The sequence below is a fragment of the Cokeromyces recurvatus genome, assembly GCF_025118155.1.
Source record: "Cokeromyces recurvatus strain NRRL 2243 chromosome Unknown BX663scaffold_1, whole genome shotgun sequence".
In the NCBI taxonomy this organism is placed as follows: Eukaryota; Fungi; Mucoromycota; class Mucoromycetes; order Mucorales; family Mucoraceae; genus Cokeromyces; species Cokeromyces recurvatus.
In genome coordinates, this window is record NW_026251387.1 from 1,676,590 (window position 1) to 1,693,648 (window position 17,059).

Sequence of the window (17,059 nt, forward strand, 5' to 3'; positions counted from 1 at the left end):
TGAATAATACAAAGTCATTTATGTCCTCATCTATTCCAAAGCTGACAACCAACACAGTTCCACTCCTTAAACAACGAATATTTCCGTGGGATCCTTTGGCTATACCCATTACAGAAGATATTGGAAGGCTGAAATTTAAAGAATATTTTTTACCTTCTGAATGCTGGCATTTTATGCAAGCAAGATTACGGCAAGGATTCGTACTTCAATCTATTTCTTTTGTTGATGAATCTAAATCTGTAGGGAATAAAGTAGAAAACAGTGGTAAATTACATAAGCAGGCCTCAATAGAAGGATTACCGAATTTCCAAAGAAAGCAAAATGTCAAACTGGTTTTTATTCTGCGATGGCAACTCAATATTACTGTTCAATATTCAATTAAAGCACTTTGGACATCTTCATTAAGATATTATCTTAAATCAATCTCTATGGCTCAAGATAAGCTTACAAATATACCTGAAGAGCATTATTTTTTGACAATGATAATATATTTAATTTCATAAAAGCACCAAAAATAGAAATTATTGTAAAATCGACAGCATCCTTCTTGCATATGCTACATAATTGGGACTCATTTCGAAGACGAAAGCAAATGGTAGCCGTTCAGGGTAGAGGAAACCTTACTCTTGATTTAGCCAATGAGTCGAGGTTTATCAAAGTAGGGAAAATGAAACGATTATTAGAGAGAATAGTTGAAGCAGATAACATGCTAAAACAGTTGGTTCAAATCAATAATACAGAAAAAAATCAAATTAGTTCAATTCAAGTGCAACACACTAATTATCCTGAGGCTCTTTCTAATGAAGAAAATATTTTTCAGGCAAATTATATTCAAAAATTTAGAACTTATTGGTCTAAATTTGAAAGGTCGGAACTGCATGCATTTAATACATGCTGGTTTGATGAAGTAAGTTTTAATTTAATTATTAAAAGCTCATCAAATTTGGGCCTACAATATGGATTCCAAGCTGATAGAATGGGTGAATGTTCTCAACAACAAATAATTTATATTGATAATAACGACTCTAATGAACTACAACTAGCTTGGAGTCGGATTTGTAATAAACTCAAAAAATGGTCAACTTTCATTAGTGATGAGCAACACATTTATATAAAGCTATTAAATATAGATGAAACCACATCTGCTTTTACATTGCGCTCCTTATCAGAGAACGATAGTAATGATGACAGAAAAAGAATATCGTCAACAAATTTATTCACTTTTAATAGCTCAAAAAAACAGACTGTACTAAAGTTTTGTACGTTAAGAATGATACACGAAACTGACAGAGTATTTTATATCAAATTATTATTCTTTAATACAAGTATTCAACAACGTCAGCTTGTTATTGAGGATTTAAAACTTATGCTAACTACACAAGATCCAATAGATCAAACTAATATGCTAGTTGAACTGGATATAAGAAATAAATCATTTGTGGCTAACAATAAGTTTGCTAAAGAGACTTATCATAATTCAGAAACAGCTATCATTTTAACAGAAAGGCCATTAACTCGTTTACTCATGCGTGATAGTTCTCATTATTTACCTTCTTTGATAAGGAATAATGAATTTGAACTTTCTAAGAATGTCAGCCAAAATAGTAGCAAATTTTCTTGGTATATTGATCCTGCTATAATCTTAACAGGTGAATTTATTGTAAGGAACTATCTACAACAGTATATATGGCATTGGGATGCCAAAGACGTAGATTATGACAGGCAAAGTTACTACCATGCTTTTAAATCAATATTGGATTTAGCATTTGATCATATTATAGTAACTAGACTAGAACAAGTGAGTGCTTCAAAAATTTACATATATCTTTTATTTATGAAATTAATTAATAGAAATGGAGTTTGATATCGTTTAATGACACATTTGCCCATTTTTATAAAGAGGACAGTTATAATAATAGTCAAGATGTAGGAGCTATTTTTTCTTTACAATACTTTATTTGGAAAGATGCTCAGAAGAATAGGGTTTCGACAGAACTTTGGTTTGAACCTATACCATATGAAAGTACAATTAAAACAAACGATGCTATTAAATCAGAGATATTTGGATCAGATAAACATATCTTTTCAAAGCTGACTACGTTTGATGTTATGTATGCTTTTGGAAAAAAAAGTTCATTATCAATCAAGGACTTATTAAAAGATCAAATGGAAATTGAGGATGAAATATATAATACAACAAGGTGGATGCAGAAATCATCCTTATTCAATTTGTCTTCTATACTGAAATCAGGAACTTTCTTATTTCCGATGTATTCATGTCCAAATTACAGTAGACATTTTCATCCAGAAGGAAGTGAATCAATAGTAATTGAACAACAGCAAAAGAAATTATTTGTAAATGATGCTCAAGAGCCGAATAGCTATACATTCAAACAGAACGGTGCTACAAATACCCGTTCAAGGACATTTTCGAAATTTAGTCCTATAGGTTCACCATTTATATCCAAAACTCCTTTGATTTGGAATACAGATAAGAATACTACATGCACTTGCCCTCGACCAGACACTCTATTTTGTACTGAAAAGAATGCTATCTCTAAATTGAAGCCTGTTCTTAGAGATATTGTATTACTACACTACTATGTGGAGCAGTCATTATATGCAGTCACGGATCGTAATATATCTTTTAGCAAAGCATCCAGTGATGAGTTTTTGCCATCAATAATTAAAGAACTACTTAAAAATAATCAAAAAATTGGAAACAATAGAAGCACTCTACATGTAGCACATAGTTTTCGAGATCTACAATGCTTTATAAAAATATTTGAACCATCTGTCTTCATAGTAATTTCAATACCTCGGTTGGATGCTGTTATTAAGAGATTTTGTAAAATTGATAATAGTCCTCTAAAAAACGAGCCATTCTCATTTGAACATTTGGGTTTAATGGTGTTTGAATGCCGGAGACAAGAGATTAAAAATAGCTGTATGAATGTATCCCCTTTTGACCAAATTAAGATATGTCCTATTGATTTGACAGCATCTAAAGAATGGTTAGACAGTCTACCATCAACACTCCGACCTAATCTCTTTCAAGGTTATTTTTCGAACATACCATTATATAATCCTTTGTCTGACAGAGCACTACGAATAATGCAGGATATATCACAAGTTTATTCCCGAAGCTTTGTTAAATCCGTTTTTACATGTCTTTTACATGGACGTGCAATTGATTCAGAAGACTTTGAAAAAGTTCTAGAAATCTGTGATGAATCTAACATAGATATTGATTTAACAGGATATCTAAATGTTCAAACGTTGCTTAAGCGAAGCTCAAGAATAATCAAAGAAGAATTAATATCAACTAATCACCGCTTTGCTTCAGTTTTGGGTCATTATTTTGAACCAGTTATTATATCCAATTCTAAATGGACTAATATGTATTGTTATCGTCCACCTTTTGCCAAGGTTGGCCAAAAGCTAGGGCTTTCGCTTTCATCGGGAGAAAAGCCAAGTAATTTGACGGATGTTATTATATGTGCTCAAAATCCATTATTCATACGTCTGGAATGCACTTTACGTAAACCTTCTAAAACTTATACTGGATTCACAGAGATAACATTTCCTGTTCGCGATTTACCTGTATCGTATGAAGGTGAATTAGAAGATGGAAGCGTTTTTAATTTTGAACCAGATTTTATTGGAACTGAAAATTCACCTGTGGATTCTACTGATGGTACTTCTGCTACATTACACTTAGTCTGTATCACTTTACCACAGTCAGAACATGATTTACCAAATGTTTTATTCTCGCATAAACCTTCCTGTCCTGTCAAAAATAAAGCTCCTTCCCATACGTAAGTTTTATAAGAAATGAAAGTATACAACAAGATGAACTAATGTAAAAAAAAAAAAAAAAAAAAAAAAAATGAATAAATAAAAGGTCGCTATTTTTGGATACTGATAAACTCCATAGATCAAGACTTCCTGCTTTGAGTGAAGATAAACAGGATGCATTAGTTGAAACAGAGGCTCGATTAACATGGTTATTCATAGAAGAGATTATGCATGGTTTACTCCGATCGGGTCCCATCACACAAACAGTGATTCATTATATTGAAACCCAATTAAGGAAAAAAAATCCATTTGTTGATTTCCCTACAACAATGTTTATTCCATTAGCTTTTGTCAAAAATCAAAAAGAAAGCCGTATAATGTTTTTCGAAGAACTTGAAAAGCATAATGGTGCGCCTTATCGATTAGTTCGTGTAGGAGATTGCTTTTATGCATGTGATAATGGATCAAGTAATACTTTATTGCTACGATCATGTTCATTACTAAAACAGCAAGAAAATAATGATCCTCTATTTGATGGTGAAGGATTAAATATAACAACTGAATCCAATATTTATACTAATATTAAAGAGAATACGATTAATACAACTAGCAGAGAACAAGAAAGCGATGAATTTTGCCAAGGTTTAGGAATTAGTATTCTAGAAATTGAAACACCAGCTGATGAAGATGAACCTACAGAGCAAGAGCCAGAGTATCCACAACTTTATTGGCTATTACTAATTCCTCAAGCACATAATGTGCAAATATATTTTTATTCAAAAATGCAAGAAACAGTTAATCGCTCTGAAATTATTCGCTCCACTAAAGCAATGGTAAATGAAGTGACAGAACGTACAAATAAAATAATCCTTTTACGATCTTTGCATGATAGTCGAAAATGCAGGTAAAATTAATTATATCATAAAAGGTAAAATTAATACTAAGAATATATTTTTTTTTCCTATAAATATATATATTTATATATAAAATAGCAAATACCTTTTATCTACTGTTGAAGAAGATAAATTAGTCTATTCTTCTTATGAAGAAACAAGTGAGGAAGATGACTTCACTAATAATAACACAGGAAATAATTTAGTTGAAATTCTATCAACTTCTGGAGAGGAAGCTGCTTTTTCTCCACCAAAAAAATTTATGCCGGGCCAATTTAGTTGTGATCTCTTATTTACTAAAAGGTTTCCTTTGCATTGGAGACTGGCACCAAACGTGGCTTATAATAAGCTGATGACTGACACACTGACTCCTTTTTTGGTGAAGAATAAATCTGGGATGTTTGTTTGCTCTCATCAAAATTCCGTGGTTTATTGTTTTCTCTCAGAAGTTAATAGTTTAAGTTACTCTTCTGCTTCAATTGATAGTGTTAACCAGCATTATCTTAGTAATCACAACATAGATGATATTCATAATATATCAAATCCGGAATCTCCTCATAATAATAATATGCTTTTAAATCCAAATGAAAATGATGCACTTTGCACATCACATACTCGTATACATCATTCTGCTTATACTTTTACTAAACCTTCACCACAAGGGAGCATCAATAGTGATCGACAACAGCTTAGCCCAAATCAAAGCCCCTGTTTAACTGATATTATTGCCACAGCTTCGTCTCCTTTAGGTAGCAGAAAATCTGGAACTAAAAATTATGAAGGAAGAGAGCTTGTTCTGGAAGTGTATGGTGTTGAGTTGAACGACTATATCATTGATGGACTTGTTGAAATGATTGATTCCCGAATTACTTCTGATATTACCTTAAAAGAAGTACAGCAGTTTTTAGTTCGTAATCCCAACTCAAAGCTTTCTCGTGCAGATATAGATTTCATTATACCTGTTGAAAAGGAGCCTTTAATTCATCGTTTATTATATATACCTCCTTTAATAGAAAATAATATACAATTTTTAAGGATATTGCGCAAGAATATCTTCTCCGGATCTTCACTCCATACACTACACTCAAATTATTTACCTTCTTTGATAAAACGTCATCATGATTTAAGATACAATGGTTATGCTTACAACAACAAGACTTTAGGAGAAAATTCAGGACGTATTGCTGCAGAAGAAATGTCATGTTTGGATCTTGTATTCTATTATAACTATTTAAATCGTGCTCCTGGTACTTATTTACCGTTTGAGCAGAAAATTGGTGAAGGTATAGCTGGAATTTGTTTAACGTTATTAAATGAAGAAGGCTTAGTCTATAATAAGATAAGTTCTGGTAATGTTATTAGAAACAAAAGCCTACATAGCTTTAGTCCAGAGATCCTATCGTCCTGTTTGAATTCTGATTTCGAAAAAAACAATAATGAAAAAAAATTAAAAATTGGTATTGATATTTGGTCTCACAGTAAAACCGATGTCGATCAGATATACCAATATATACATAAAACATTCAAGCAGAGTATATGTGATTATATTACTCAAACTATAATCACTACTATCACAATATCAAAACAAGAAATTGAAGACTTCAGGACTATATCATCTTCATTTCTTTTCGTTTTAAAAAAAGCTTACGAATGGGAGAGCTCAACAGTAAAGAATATTACACATTCAATCAAATTAGCTCCCTTGCACATGGATGGTATTATACAACAATTTAGATCAAATCTTTTAGATATTCATAGCATGTTTGAGCCAGTAATCGGAAGAGCAAATTTATCCTTTAATTTTGATAACAATAATAACAATCACTCCGATTTTGAAGAATATAATCTATATCCCTTCGGGTTAATAGATAATTATGATAACATTACAGCTAATGATAAATGTCAGAGACTATCGGATCCAGTTCCACCAAAACAAGATTACAATATATTTCAAAGTTCAAATAAAAATCTTCAAGACTTGGAATCTGATAAATCAAATCAAAAACAGAAAACAATTAACGAATTACCAATATCTAATCATGCAAATTTTCGTTATATAATTATTAGTGGAATCCCTGAATTATTAAACAAATATATTCCTTCTTCAGCTTCAAGCTTACGACCAATGAATAACTATTTATGGGATTCACCTTACATACATAGGCTAATCGGTGCTCGTGGACTGCATTTTGGTAGTAGTGATAGCTTAAATCCTTTTGAAGAAGATGAATCTCAAAACTTTATCGAAAAGTCTGAAAATTCAAAGAGAGAGGATACTACCAATTCACATAGCCGGCAAGAATCTATGTCTAAAGCTTTTCCAAATTATATTGCAAAATTTAAAAATAACGATAACAAAGATGGAACGAATCAGCACACTTTTATGATATTTATTCTGGATACAGATTGTTTATCACTTTATTCATATAACTGCTCAGACTTCTTTATAGAGCAAACCTATAACACATTATACAAATATATTATACAACAAGAAATACGACATATGGCTTTAAAAAATATTTTACATCAAAAAATGGGATTATTTCATCATTCAGAAAAAATGGTTAATATTATTTCTCGTAAACATGACTTACAAGAAAGTACTTTAATAACAGGGCATCAATCAGCCCCAAATACGAACTCATTTCATCATACAACACCGCTAACGCAATTGCAAACGATTAATAATAATAGTATTAAATCTCCTGTAGCATCTAGTTTGGGAAATACTCTGGGGCGACTTGTTCACATGGATTCATTATTATCAATACAATCTAACGAGACTTCTGATTTTGAACAAAAATTTAGTAATAAAAGCTCTACTACTATTATTGGTTTTGAAAACTTGCGAAAACTTATTACTAACGATTATAATATAAAAATACATCCTTATCAACAGCAGCAGCAGCAACAACAACAACAACAACAACAACAACAAAATATGTATCATTGTTATACAGAAGGTGATGAAAAATCAACTATTGCCCATAAATCTATTAGAGAAATGGGTCCTATGTTTACTTCAACTCATGAAGCTGATGCAGATACATTATTATGTGACACTTATATTGATTCTACGAAAGAAAATGGATATTCGTTTAATAAAGATCACCTCTTCAAGCATGGTGAGCCTTTTCTTGAATTGTATTTAGCAAAGTCAAAACCTTTGGTTGCTCACGAAAAGGCATTTAAAGTTTATACAAAATGGGCTGATCAGTACTATGGGCCTGGGCATGTTAAAACTACGGATGAAATGATGACAGCAGACGAGTTAAAATTAATTTTAAAAGCTTCCCGGTTACTACATTTTTGTAGAACTCCACTTATTTTCTCGGATTCAGCTAATACACCTTTATCCTCAAAGTCAATGTCAGATAGGTTTGAAAAAATATTTAATAATTCGTTGGCATTAAAAGATGAAGAAGTGATTACGTGGTATAAAAAGCTATCTGAAGACTTTATGATGGAGTATGCTTCTTATTTGGAAAGTGTTGGTATGCATCTTATTGTGAATGGGCCATCTAATGATAATCAAGATGAAATAAATGCTTTTTTATCAGATTTTACCATAACAGAAAATTACGTAATAAAATCACCTGTAGTTTATCTATTACAAGTATTCGAAGGCGGATCAATTATGTGTGAAGTACGAATTACTGGTGCATTTGTATCTGTTACACTATATACTTTACATAGACGCTATAGTAGATTGCAATATCCATCTCATTCAAGCCAACGAAAAAGATATGGGACTGGACGAGAATCGTTTCAGAATTTCATGGCTGAGTGTGATCGATTCAAACAACGCATTCATGTTAATTCCTTTGTTTTCGATTTCCATCTACGGTATATCCAACGAAGTTTAGATAATCTTGAAATACTGCCTTCTAATCTAAATTTACTGAGCGTCATAAAAAATACAGTCTCTGTTTATGATCGACCTACAATATATTCCAAAAATCGAATTATTCAAGGAATCTATGAAGTAACAATAGAAGAATCATTAAATGAACTTGTTTCATGGGTTATGAATAATGGAAATAAGCTTGAACTTAATACAATTGCAGTAGATAGAGTACCTAGTTCTTGTTTTATATCCTCAAATAATTCATCCTTTGCGGATGAAAATAATGAATCCTCTAGTGAAAATTCAGTTTATAAATATACATTAATAGTTTGTCCAATAGAAAAAACAAGTCATATTGAGCTAGATAAAAATAGTGGTTTACATCGACAAGCAAATTCAGTACAAGAAGTCATTAGTCAAATGAATACCACCGACAAAATAGATAGACATACAACAGTTATATCATTACAGTACTTTATACTAATTACATATCAAGGAATAGATTGTTGTAAAGCTTCAGATTATTCCCAAAAAAGTCAGGATACTGTTCTTAAAGAAAATCAGAAAAAATGTAGCAGTTCTTCAGATAATAATTTAGTACCTAAATCTTTAAGACAGGAAGATATTTTAAAATCAGCAAAATTAAAAATTGAAAGCATCATTAAAAAGGTAGTATAATGTCTCTTATTCCTCTCTATTGAAAATATTTATTTACTATATACATATTCATGTACAGGCCGTTCATTTTATTCAACGTGAAAAAGATTGGAATATGTTATGTAAAATAATGTACCCCAATATAAGAAAAGAGAACTCCGAAAACTTGATACAATTAGCTAAAAAATTCAATCCTATTGATCTTGGCAAAACGGATCCATCATTTAAAAAATTTTTAAAGCTCAAATATATCAATTGGAATGATGCACTAGATAATTTAAAGTTATTTTATAAAAAAGCGTCCGGTGATATTTATGTTCAAGACACAAGGCATGTACTGTTATTTGTTTCGAATACAGGATCACCTTCGTTTTTTCACTTTGAATTATATTGTAATCAATTATGTTCGGCTACGATTAATACAAAGGAATTCAGGAAAGATCCTCTTAAATTGTCATCTGAAGAAAAAGAATATATAGCAACAATAACAACGAATTTGGCATATTATATATGGAAATGCATTCGAAGTTGTCCATGATAAAATAGTTGAAAATAGTATAAAGATAAAATTAGATGATATGTATAATTTCGTAATTTATACTAAATGATAGGAAGTCATAATGTTTTCATGTGGCATATATATATATGTGTATATATTAATAAATAACTATAATATGAATATACATCCACATACAAATAAATATATAATGATACAAAGGCATGACAAAAATATGTATTTGTATACTACAGAAAATAATAATAATAATAAATACGTTTCGGTATCACCAACCATACTCCGCGTTTTTTGACTTTATGTACTCTATAATTTTATCCCCGGTTAGCTCTTCGCGAACTTGTATCATGTATACTACACTCGTTTTCTGTAATTCATCTACCAACATAAATGAAATCCGTTTTTGGCTCAATCTTTCAACGTTTCTGCTTTGTATCATGGCATTCACCAATTGCGTTATTTTGCCACCTTTATGAGATTCTATACTAATATGCATTCTCTTTGATGTATATTGCTGTGATACCTTCATATGAACACTCCCAAAGCTTCTCCATTTAGAGCTTCCACTTTGCACATACAATTTACATTTACATTGCATCGCTAATCTTAATGTCTTTGATAATTCGTCTAACGTTAAAACATTATTGTTTGTATTAGTTTCTGTTAATGAAGAGTTTCGGATTAATACCGGGGGAGCGCTTTTTAATGTGTTTGTAGCGGAGAAAGTAGTGTTCATCTTTATAGACTCATTGTGCAATTGTTCTAATAAATTGCTGAAGCTCTCTGCCTCAGCTTTTGTTTCATAATGGAAAAGATAAGTCTCCAAGGCAGATTGATGATTTGTGATATGTAGCGATAGGCTCAGATCAGTTTCATTTGTACGACAGATAAATGTATCTGGTAACACCCATGCATTTAAATAGAGTTGACCCGTATTTTTTATATGGACTGCAATACAAGAACGATTATTATAGGTTTGACGAACTTCAATTACACAGCCTCCCTCAATTTCATACCATGACTCATCCTTCCATCGAAATACTATGCATTTATCATTCACGTAAAGAATATTTCTAATCAAGTTTCTTTGTGTAATAATCTCAGGCTATATTTATATATATATAGTGTATATGCATATATATGTATACAGATTTGTATATGCATATATATGTATACAGATTTGTATATGCATATATTATAATGTATAAGAAGAATGTATAGCAAGCAGCAATCATTTATATCACTTACACTCTCGGGAGGGGTACCTAATTCCTCAAATGAAGAATAGGACGATGCTTGATGAAGAGATAAACTGACGGGCGTAGAAGATCTAGGACTAGAAGATTGACTTAATGGAGGGGTAAGCGCTATACTAGTTTGGCTTAATGAAGTGACATTGATAAATGAAGATGATGAATGATTATTTGACGAGTAGGAGTTTAAAGATGGGCATGGCGCAGTTGAATTCTGAGGTATAATCAGTGTTTTAGTCGGATTTTCGGATTTCTGGCAACACAATAAATCAGTAGAGTCAGGTCCTAACTTTGTTGTCTCTTGTTGTTGTTGCTGTTGTTGTTGTTGGCTTGGTAAAACTACTGAGTTCAGATTTTGTAAATTCGTATTATGAGTTTGTTTATTTTCATGGGGCACATCTAACGCAGTTGATGGTTCAGGATGTTCATTAAGCTTTGCTTGGCTCTTTTGTAAACGTGATGATGCTTTAGATGATATGACTGATATAACTGTTTGCACAAAGGACTTTTTCTTTGATAGAGGTGGGAAAGATGAGGGTGTAGATGATAGTGATGATGATTGCTTTGGATGCGGATGCTGATTGCTGATCAAGGGTTTATCTTTAGGCTGATGATTAGTTGTTGAAAGAGGTCGAGTATTTTCAGGTCTGACAGTTGCTGAATTATATGGAAGACTCGTTGTAGATGAGAGTAGGTTTGAAGGAATAAGTTGGCTTGTTAACGATTGATTACAAACTGAAGGTGATTTTACACTGGATATAATTGGCGGTTGATAGTTACGTTTAGGAAACTCTAAAGGCAGTCGAGAAATATTAGTTTTTTCTGGAAGAGAAGGCGGCATTGATTTTTGTTCTTTTAAAGTTGTAGAAGAAGAGGAAGAAGGAAAATAATCCGTATCGAGTATCTGAATTTTATTTGTGTAATTATCTATATGAACATGGATTAACTTTTGTAATTAATGTATTTTAAAACTTATACATACCTGATTTGAATGATGATTCACTTTTCATTTTTCTGAAGTTGATTTCAGCTTCACTTTCACTTTCCTCTTCTTCATCCGAAGACACTAAAGGTGATACTTCTCCAGAATGTTCAGTATAAAATCTAAAAACGTCATTTTTTCGAATGGATGCTAAATCAGATTGTTTAGGTTTATTAGATATATTTTGATGGTCTGTGCCATAGCTTTCGACGATATCTTTGAAAGGTTTCCAATGTTCTACAGAATGGCCTTTCAAAGACTCTTCTTCTATACCAAGCCATTTTCTATAATCTGTATGACTTGATTTCATCGTAAATATCTTTCTACCATGAATTTGCAGTTGAAAATTATAGTCATCTACGAGCTCATGTTGTAGTTGAACAGCTTGGATCGAAATATCGTTGATATCTATTGGAGCATAAAGTAATGTATATTTATTTCCAGTGCAATCGAGATCTTTACTATGACAAAAAATCAAATTATTATCTGTTGTTACGATAAGTTGCACATTTTTGGATAATTCTGCACAGTTGAACGTGCTACAAAGCAAAATTTTTGAAAATGGCTGTAGCTTGTAGTTTGAAATTGGATCATCATTTAATATGTCAGTAACATGAGTACAATCAATTTGATTATAAAGTGAATCGATATCTATGGACATAACGTTTATAAGCGAATCAAACAATTCATTAGCCTGCGTTAAAATAGGCTGACCAACATCAATATCTGATTTCTACAAAAAAAAAAAAAAAAAAAAAAAAAAAAAAAAAGTTAAAAACTAAAAAGTTATATAACTATTGCAAACAAACTTACATTAAAAAAGGATTTGTAAAAATGAATGTGGTTTAAAGGAGCATCCAATAAAGACTGAAGCTTCTTTTCCTCTCCTTGTCGATCTTTATTAATGTCCTATATATTTGATATTAATGTATAAAAATAACTTGGTATATATGTATATGTATATGATTAATTTACATGTAGAAATTGTTGAATCAATGTATTAGAAAGAATATCTTGACGCTGTTCCAAATTATTAAGATATTTTTTGTTATAAGTTTGATAAGGTATTTTTATAAATTTAACCTATACTTAATAGTTAGTATAGATAAGTGCACTAAATATTTAGCTAACAAACCAATCGTAATAAATAATAATGTAATCCCTCTTCAAAATTCGTTTCTTTTAGTTCCTACAATACGCATATATAAAAGATTAGAGAAGAAATATAGATATATATAAGAGATAGCTAAATTTATATTAGAATCTAGTACTTTATAAAAAAGCTTATGAATATGAATTATATCTTGAAAACTTTGTAGCATATCATTGAAATCAGATATCACTGATTCTGTTTGTTTCGTCCATAGCTGTAATAGTCTCTAATTATAAAATTAGAATTGAATCAGTGTATAGTGTAAACATGTTTACCAGGTCTATATCATTTAAATCATTTAAATAGTTTTCCTCGGCCTGAATCAAAGAATTTAAACTTTCATGTTTACTGGGCATAGTTATAAGGAATGAATACTAATGCCGCCCAAAATATAAAGGAATGAAGAATACACAGTTTACAATTTTTTAATGTAAATCTGTATTGCGTATAAAAAGTAAAAGAAGTATTATATAAAAAGAAAAAAAAAGATTAAACAAAAAAAAAAAAAATAAGAAGGTGCTATAATAATGAATTAGGAGTATTAAGATAGATTACGATGATATTTTAGTAAGGTGGCACATTCTAATACGGAGTCAAGGTCTACCATTCTGCTGCCGTCACTCCGATTTAGCTTCATAAAATAAAAATATATTTTGCCTTTCACATTTTTTATTATACATGTATTTATTAAAAGTATAATCTTTCAATGTTGGGTAAATGAATACAATAGTATTTCAAATTTTTATTATTTCAATTCTATAAATCATATTACTTTTGATATTGATCATTACTAATTACATAATAGTATTTATATTAACCAGCTAATAGTACTGAAGCGGAGTACATTGGTCAAAAGTGAGTACTTGAGAATACAGAATTTGAAAATCAATTGAACCGGTAAAAAGTACGTTTTTCTTAATCTGAATAGAATTCGGTGACTAAAAACATATTATTTGTCAGCCTCTTATAATATTGAACTTGTTATTGTTTATGTTTAAAAAAAATAAAATAAAATAAATAGCCTATTTGTCTTCTTTAAGTGACCGTAATTAGTTTAATGAATGTTTGATGAGGAAAAATTTGGTGTTTTTTTTTTCGTTTTTTCATTTTTTTCATTTTTTTTATTTTTATTTTTATTTCTTTCTTTTTTTTTTTTTTTTTTTTTTTTTTTTTTTTTTTTTTTTTTTTTTTTTTTTTTGTATCCAGGTGGTACAGTGTCAAAAAATATAAAGATAGTAACTTTTTGGGCTAGAAACATCTGTTCATTCGAATTAAATTATTAACTTGTCTACTAGCACATAATAACAAAAAGAGAGACTAAAAATGCCTTTCAAAGTCAAGTTAAAATAAGAAATTTATACGGATTTTAGACTGATTATGGAAAAAATCATTTATAGAACCAGTGAAAGGAGGGAGAATCAATATCTAAGTTGGAGAAAGGAGATATAAAGTCTTTTAATAATGAATCGTAGATATTTAGTTAAAGATGCTATGCATCTCTTTAGACCAGTAAATAGATCACTATAATCAAGTGTTTGAATTTCATAATGGCTTGTTTATATTATCAAGTTGAATCCATAATTATGAACAAATAAAAGCACATGTTTAAATAATGGATAACATATTGGTTACATACAATAGATTAAGCTGATATAATTTCTAAATTTTTGGGAGTCGACATATTTGTTAGTATCTTTTACTTTCATAATCAAAACAATGTAATTAACGAAAATAATAAAGCAGCTGTCATCTATTAACTTTTGTTTTATTTCCATTTTTCAAAAAAATAAAAATCTGGCATACGTTATTGATAGCAATTACTGAATGTACTCAAGTATTATTCTATGCGTGGGTGCCAAACTAAACTGACCTAGATTATTAACTTCTCCCGTGATTTCTTAAAAAATACCTTTGAATAGTATCTGTTGTTAAAAGGAAATGATGTATATCATTTCGTCATCAGTAAGTACTGAATTAGTGCCTGTTCCAGGGCTTGTATTACATACCCTCTTTTGGATATTTCTGAACCACAAATCTTACATTTGCAGAGATGCTCTATACATCATTAATATAGATTGATGTGTAAAAATAGGATGATAAATATTAGCAACGAAAATATTTTATCATATAAATTTGACTTTAAAGAATAATTGTAATATGTTTTACAATATAGTAAATTAGTAGCAAGTATAAACTTATTTTTTTTGTCTTTTCTATCATTTCTGAATCTAGGTGACTTATATTACTCTGAATTCAAATCTTGTATAAAGGAAAAGCATTTTCCCTACAACTAGTAATTTTTGGTAATAGGATTATAAAAGTAGAAGTAGTTTAGTAAATGACAATTAAATATTATAAAAAAGGCTTCAAATATTATGTTTCGATTTTTTTTTTATCAGTTTGGGATATGTGAGCTTATACTTTGTCCTATATATAAACAATAAAACAAAAAAAGTAGATACTCTGTTTTTCCCTATTTTAATTGCTTATACTATGTAGGTATTATCAACAAAAAGCAGTAAATTAAACTAGCATACTCGTATAATTATGAAGGCATCTAATAGATCTACTACTATCTACATTAAGACCATCTAGCAAAGATACAATATAAAGGATAGTAGCCACAATATATATTATCCAATAGCTTAATTAGCATCTTCTGTGCAAAATCACTAATTAAAATATCATAATCTTCTGTTGTACTTCTTATGGTAAAATATATCAATTATGCACCATTTAAAGCTTCTACTTAAGCTACTAGTAACTAATGACTAATCTACATTTCTAAAATTTCGATACATATGCTACAACTCATATTTGCTTTATTCTAAATTCACTTCTCTTACCGAATATTCTCATAGATCTGATTAAGAACAAGGCTAAAGCATACGATTAATTAATAGTAAGATGTATTAATATTTTTATTATTATAAAACTGTTAATAACCAAAAAAAAGGAAAGTTTAGCCTACAAAAAAAAAAATAACATACTGTAAGAACAGTTGTAATCTCAAAATATTAAAGAGCTTCTTTGTCCATTCTCATCGGAAAATTAAAAATCTCCAGGATTCTGAAAAATAAACTTAATGGTCTTCCTTATGAGTTAACTCCAGATATAAAATAATTTCAATATACATGGAGACAAAACATCTAATTACAAAATCAAGAGTAATTTGTCTATATACTTTAACCTCATACAAACAAAGTTTTCGATATTTTTCTTTTCGTTTAAATACATATTCGTTTAGATTTATTTTGAATGTTTGGGCACCAGCAACTATTCAAACCTTTAATATCAATTAACCTGACAGAAAATTTACCACTCCTATTGTAAACAGTAATTACACTTCTTAACTTTTTGAATAACTAATAAAGTGATAAGCCATTCTTATTCTTTTAATACTATTCATATTCATAAGACTAACTATGTTGAAGCTCCAACTGTTGAGCATATAATAAAAAAAATAGTTTATACATTATAGCAGTAATATTTACTCCCTTGAGCATATGTAAAACCTTATAAAATATTCTATAAGTACAATATTTTTTCAAGTATAATTAACCTGTTTTATCTTAACTAAGGATTGCTACTAATGACTAATAAGAATAGGGTCACTTATTTTTATGTTAAATGAATAGCGATAAAATGATGAATACGATATTCAGACGCCCTATTTGTATAATAAAATATACTATTAATATTAAAAAAAAAATGAAGAAAACGAATTTCATTTTATTTATTTAAAAGGAGTAATCTGTCAAGACAAAAAATTCTCGTTAATACTATAACTTTCTATATACATTAGGTGTTAATCACGAACGCTTTAACACGTTGCTATATAATCACTTTTATTCATAGGGAGTTTGTTAATAGCTTAAATTATCTGATGAAGTAACGTTATTCGTAATCTAGCGACTTTAATTAAATATTATATATCTCTATATACATATATATTTCAAGCT

At 29.9% G+C, this 17,059-nt stretch overlaps 2 protein-coding genes across 2 annotated transcripts; one reads left to right on the top strand and one right to left on the bottom strand.

The window, feature by feature from the left end:
• The first annotated feature begins 286 nt into the window (after positions 1-286).
• BX663DRAFT_20619 (uncharacterized protein) lies at positions 287-9,855 on the top strand. Its single transcript, XM_051521762.1, has 5 exons — positions 287-1,798; positions 1,852-3,818; positions 3,905-4,702; positions 4,791-9,207; positions 9,275-9,855. The coding sequence occupies exons 1-5, from the start codon at positions 554-556 to the stop codon at positions 9,731-9,733; spliced, it is 8,886 nt and encodes a 2,961-aa protein (XP_051388097.1). The 5' UTR covers positions 287-553; the 3' UTR covers positions 9,734-9,855.
• A 122-nt stretch (positions 9,856-9,977) lies between these two features.
• Positions 9,978-13,453, bottom strand: BX663DRAFT_482333 (uncharacterized protein; the record flags this gene model as incomplete). The annotated part of the gene is made up of 8 exons (XM_051524419.1): positions 9,978-10,814; positions 10,958-11,889; positions 11,945-12,677; positions 12,758-12,853; positions 12,920-13,027; positions 13,080-13,133; positions 13,216-13,323; positions 13,373-13,453. The coding sequence occupies 8 exons, from the start codon at positions 13,451-13,453 to the stop codon at positions 9,978-9,980; spliced, it is 2,949 nt and encodes a 982-aa protein (XP_051388098.1).
• Positions 13,454-17,059: the final 3,606 nt, after the last annotated feature.